Source organism: Lepeophtheirus salmonis, chromosome 10 (assembly GCF_016086655.4).
Source record: "Lepeophtheirus salmonis chromosome 10, UVic_Lsal_1.4, whole genome shotgun sequence".
In the NCBI taxonomy this organism is placed as follows: Eukaryota; Metazoa; Arthropoda; class Copepoda; order Siphonostomatoida; family Caligidae; genus Lepeophtheirus; species Lepeophtheirus salmonis.
The window spans coordinates 19,848,479-19,854,664 of NC_052140.2; the positions used below are offsets into that span (position 1 = coordinate 19,848,479).

Consider the following 6,186-nt stretch of genomic DNA (forward strand, 5'->3'; position numbering starts at 1 on the left):
CCTTCAGCAACACGAAGCTTAACAAATGGCAGAAAAAATTTACGCTCAATAAGACAAACTGCTCTATTAGAGCCTAATGTTGCTGGGAAAAAAATGGTGAAACTAAATTGACCAGTCAATATGGACGTGCTAGAAATCAAGAGCAGACGTTCACGGTCCCTAAGTTGAGTGTACAATGGACTCAGGAGTGCTAATCTCCTGTCCGAGATCGACCCTGCCACAAAGAAGAAGTCAAGGAGGATATAGTCATTATGGGGAAACAGCTACCATGCCTGTAGAACCAGTTCCTTACAATTCAGAAGAGACATCAGATAGAAATGTTGCTGATACTCATCGTCATGAATTGAGGAAGAAAAGATGACGTAAATGAAGTTATCTAAAATTATTAAAAGGCAACGATTAAACATCTCAAACCATTCATGGAAAGATACAGTAAACCAATTATTTAATGTAAATCTAAAAAATAACGATATTATAAAATTATACAACATGGTAAAACTGTTGTGAGGGTCGGATAACCTTAGAACTTGTCTGTCTATTCCAAACCCGAGTTACTAGTAGAGGAGAAAAGTAGGGTATTTCTCTTTTTCAATCAATTTTTTTACTAAAGAACAGAGTAATCTTGTAAAAAGAAAGTAAAGTAGACACCCCACAAATTATAAAGTTATCTTGGGCATAGTTTAGCAATACAAGGTAGATGTTACAGACATTAACTTATTGTATATCTCATGTTACTGTTCGCTCAATTAGTGAAACTTCCTGGAAAGATCTACAGCCTTACAACCTGGAAGTCTAACAATTCCAGTCAAAACTGTGTAGGATATGCAACGACACAGAGACAGAAAATGTCGTATTCTGACAAACCAGTCATTTTCTGGGGGTCTGTTGGAATCTGAGTCTTATGCATATCTGGCCATATAATCACCTGTTGGCAACCCTGATTATATTCAACTGTTCTTTCCATTAAAAAAGGAAGGGTTTTCTTTCTATTCTGTATTATATTATTCATTCCGAATATATAACTCTATACCGAAACACCTATAATTGTAATCTAGTGTTTTATTATAGAGTAAGTAATACAGTCCATTAATTTCATTATACTTGGTTATTAAGAGAGGCCTAAATCCTCATACTTGGTAAGACCAACCATTTATGAAGTATCAGCCGTTAGAAAACATTTATATTATAATTGAACCAAGAATGAAATCAGAATGGGCACAAACTCAAGGAGCTAACTTTAATTTATGAAGGTCACTCGCCAACAGAGATTCAATGCTGATTGGAGTGGCCAGGAAGACTGTTTATAATGTAAAATAGAAGGTGAAAGAAGGAGTAAACATTGAAAGGAATAATGGCAGTTGCAAAACCTCCATTATCAATGTCGATGACCTTCAATACCGTCATTGAGATTAACTCAACCAAAATATTCCTTGATGGTGGCAATATAATCTGCAGCAGGATGGAACTCCGGCACTCACGGCCAAAATGGCCTAATAATTATTGGCTAAATATATAAATTACATGGATAAATCAAAGTGGTTCCCCATAGCTCAGATATACAGAGTAGAGGTGGATCGGGCTTGAAAATAACGGGCAAAGTCGGCTACGAGATGCCAGCTTTCGGGCCAAAATTTGAGAATCTATATAATACAGCTAATTCAATATATGGGCCTGTCACTGGTGTACCATGCTTTCATGACAGAAGCTCGGAGCGAATGAAAATTTGAATGAGAGGTGCGGAAGTCAATCTTTGGTCGATTTTTTGTCTCTTTTCACCAAAATGCAAAATGCTATCAATATCATTGGGAAAGTTGAGCCAAAATTGAGCTTGCTCATTTTCATAAATGAACCCCTCCCCCTATTCAAATGCGTCCTTTATGTACAAAGCTTGCACCATGTCCGTACAATATACAAATTATTAAAATATTCAGACGTGTAAAGTACTTCTGAACATCTTAAATTAAATCACAAATACTCCTCTATGTCTTTGAGAAAGTATATTTATCGAAATACTGCAAGAAAAAATTAATAAACAATTTGATTATAGAAGATATTGACGAAAATAGGGATCTGAGATAATTTTTCTGATTAAACGACGAATTATTTGAAAGTGTATTTTTATCTTTCATCGTTTATCGTTCTCTTTTCGAATTCGATCATTGTTTATCGTTAATGAACGATTTTTTGAACGATTATCAATATTTTATAAGGAATGATAACAAAAAATCATAATTTTGTATTTCTATAAAATAACTATTATTTAATTTTAGCTAAGAAATGCAATGATGCAAAAATTACCTTACCTGGTTGGATATAGACGGAGTAATTGCAACTTTTCTTGGCAAAATTTTAAACTGTTTGTTTTGTTTTGTTAAAGTAATTGTTTGCTTTGTCTATTTGAACACTAGGTGGCGCATAAAAAACATAACAACCCATACTTATTAATATTAATAATTCATCTTGCAATTGAATTTATGACTATCGCCATTTAGTAGTGCATTATTTAATTTGACAACTGAATAGATAAAGGACTATCGTTTCTCTCAAATATATTCAAATATTCCTCAAATTAACCAGAGAGATTTAAAAAAATAATGTAGTTATAACTCACGAAGTTTATTAATTTCCTCAACAGTGATGTAGGTGAGATTTGTAAGAATATGTTTAAGTATTCAAATCAATGATACTCAATGTTTTAAATAAGATTTTTTTTTAGTGAATAACTACTTTGAAAAAGACTCGTGTATGGTAGAGCTACTTAATTCAATTGCAATTGTTTTAAGTGGGGACCTCTACGTTTTTATAACACCTATATTATACTTAAATGTTCTCTCTTCAAGAAATTAAAAATAATGAAAACAGCTTTAAGCAATGAATAAACAAACTGTTCAGATGACTAACTATTAAAAATTTTACACATGATTAAATTCATATAAATTTACAATTATATTCTATGGCTTGAAACCAAAAAGCTCATTAAAATAAACTGTCTAAGGTACGGGCAAATATTTAATTTGTTCATTTTCTTATTAGTTGATTGATTAAATTTGAGTCAGCTAATTCCTCAGTTAGAAGGAATTGGCAAATTACGAACTCATTTTCCTCCTTTTTTTTTTTTTTAAATGTAAGATAGCAACCTATTAAAATTCCCATCAATGAAGTCTTTAAAGATAACATTTCAGTTATAAAACTTGATTCCACTTTTGTTCCTATGTACAAATATACAAATGCCAAAGGTTAACCAAAAGTGGCTTTTAATAAATAAAATTTGTGGTGGAATTCGCAACTTAAGTTTTTAAATGTATGCTCAAGTTATGATATAGTTAATTTTTTAATTATGTACTTAATTAAGACTTAGGTAAATAACTGTTTGTCATCGTTCATGTAAAAAAAAAAAACTCAAAATAATCCTGGAAATGAAAGATTTTTAAAGCAGATCCTTTGATTTTTAATGGATGAAATGCTGGATTGGGCAGGTTTTTTTTATAATGTCAATTTTTTTAAATAATTTTATTAGAAAATTCGCCTATAAAAGACTTACAACTTGCGAACTTACTTCAACAGTCGAGCTTGAACCATTAGCAGTGTGATTGAGTCCTTCACAGGCTAATACAACATATATTTGGAATAATCAATGGCGACTACAATGAAGGTGATTTTCTTATTTAAAGTGTGACAAGAAGTTTTTGATCTTATAAATACTCTTTTATTTCTTAGTTAATCTGTCTCTTTGCTTTAATCGGATGCGTCATGGGAGGACGGAATTTAAGGCCCATTCGTGGACAAAGGTCTCTTTTAAACACCTTTCCATTTAACAGCGGTGAAAGAGGTACTGCTGCTAGTGAGGATCACGAACATGTTCATGAACACCATGCTCATGAAGAACACGGCCATGCCCATGACGAATCTCAAGAATTTGAAGCTTCAGAGAATAGATTAGCCAGACAAGGTGGTGATGACGTCCCCCTTGATATTGGATCCATTGCCGCTGCTGGAGAACGTTGCATTGACAAGGTAGTCGTTGTAGAAGAGACGGAATACGATGATCATATCGAATGCCACCACAGCTACTCCGAGAGATGTCACACTACCTATACCACCGACTTCGAGCCTCAACAAGAGGAAGAGTGTGAAGAAAACTTCAAGAAGAGTTGTTTCATCGAATACAAGAAGGTCGCCGTTGAGGAAACTATTCAGTATGTTTATAAATATTTTACATAAAAATTATTTAAATACTCATTCCATATTTGTCATGTTCCTCTAGATTCTGTCACACTCCATTTATCTGCGAAGGAGAAGGACCCGAAGAATGCAAGACTGTTTACGAATCTGAATGTGAAACTCGTTATCACGAACATGACGTTGAGGATGATGTTGTCAACTGTGAGACCATTCAAGAAGAGAAGTGTGAGGATGTCACCCAAGGTTACACCACGGAACAAAAATGTACCAAATGGCCTAGACAAGTCTGTACCTCTGAAAAGAAGAATGTCTTGAAATACAGTCCCCAAACCGAATGTAAGAAGGTTCCTAGAGAATTGTGCGGTCCCTCCGGCTGTGTTCCCCAACCTGGACCCGAAGAGTGTTTTGATAAGAAAGAAACCATCGTCCAAGAAGTCCCAGAGGAAAACTGTAATTTGGAACCCCAAAAGTCTTGCAAGCAAGTCACCAAATTGGTTCCCAGCCTTAAACCCGTTGAAGAGTGTGTTGATGTACCTAAAGAAGTCTGTTCCCGTTCCAGAAAGAACCCCAGAAAGGTCCAAAAGCCCGTTGTCAAGAAATGGTGCTATGTTCCTTCTGCTGCTTCTGGTTTGGCATAAAGTATGATCCTTTAAATTTATTTTACTTCATAGCAACACGACCCTTTTCTCCATTGATCGGACTGTCCATTTGTGCTCATTATATATCCTGTTCTTCTTTATACTTAATGTAATTTTTGCTTTCTCAAATTGTTATTAATGCTTGAGTTCTGTTTTTTACTATATCTACAGTTGCATTTTCATACCGTTTCGAAATATAGTCTGGATTTTTTCATGTAAATGGATATTCTATTATTTTTAGAAATAAGTACATACTAGGGGTTCTCTCCAGAGATTTATTTTTCTCGGGGATTCTTGCATTTAATTTTTTCGTTATATAAGCATATTATAATTATATACAGAGTGGAAACCCACGTTATAATTCGTAACACGGCAGATGAATCATAAATATACAAGTTTTGTTTTATCCCATGTCTCTAAGTGTAAAAATGTCGTAGCAACAACCGAAAAGTTAGCACATGTGCAAACTTTAGTGATTAAAATATGGGGTATTTAGGGCAGATTAGTAAAGAACCCGAAAATCAAAATTATAAGCCTGACAATATGAAAAATGTTTTAGAAGAGGGCAGCTTAGCTGTCTGGACGTTTCATTAAATCAGCTTCAAGAACCTGTGACAAGGGGAAGGAGGAATCATAGACAATCCTCAAATTCTACTCTGTATCTAACAATTATAACTTTGTAACAAATCTTCAAGAGGACTCTCCGTCCTTTATGAGCCCACACAAACGTTCGATCAAGTTTTGAATATAATTATTGAATACAAAATATAATACAAAAGGATACTAACTCCTCAAAAATTAAATAAGAAAATAGAATATTAAGTTTGACAACTCCAAAAAAATCGGTCAAGAACCAAAATACAACCGATTTTTATTACTCCCGCTCTCCTTCGCACGGGTGTCAGTGCCGAAAAGTTTGTAGATACTGTTGGCATCCCCATCTAGAAGTCCATTAAGAAGCATTATTCAATGTGCAGCAACAATATACAAGACTGCTGACCTGCCTCGAGGGGGCCCTCCTTTTTCTAATGACCTTTTTCAGTACATAGATTCATATTTCACTTTTTTTTTAGTGTATATATTAAAAATTTTATGACATTCTATCCAGCACGGGATACCTATTCCTGAACTAGGCTAAGGAAAGTGTCCCCAGTGCCGCCCCTAAAAAATGTCCTGCTAAAAGTGTCAGGTTTTTTAGATAGAGTCAAAGGGACTTGTCAAATCCTAATTGATGAACAATTTAATTTTTGATGGAGCTAGCTGTTTTATAATTGTGAAACACACAAACCTGTCCTTGGGCTAAAAGCCAACACTGCATCACTAGAAATAATATACAGTGGATGAAATAAATATTTTATCTTTTGCC

The 6,186-nt window shown here is 34.3% G+C and overlaps 1 protein-coding gene across 1 annotated transcript; it reads left to right on the forward strand.

Annotated features, from left to right (window-relative positions):
* The first annotated feature begins 3,501 nt into the window (after window positions 1-3,501).
* Window positions 3,502-5,040, forward strand: LOC121125332 (uncharacterized). Its single transcript, XM_040720481.1, has 3 exons — window positions 3,502-3,652; window positions 3,718-4,196; window positions 4,265-5,040. Exons 1-3 carry the CDS (start codon window positions 3,635-3,637, stop codon window positions 4,818-4,820), a joined length of 1,053 nt encoding a protein of 350 aa, XP_040576415.1. The 5' UTR covers window positions 3,502-3,634; the 3' UTR covers window positions 4,821-5,040.
* Window positions 5,041-6,186: the final 1,146 nt, after the last annotated feature.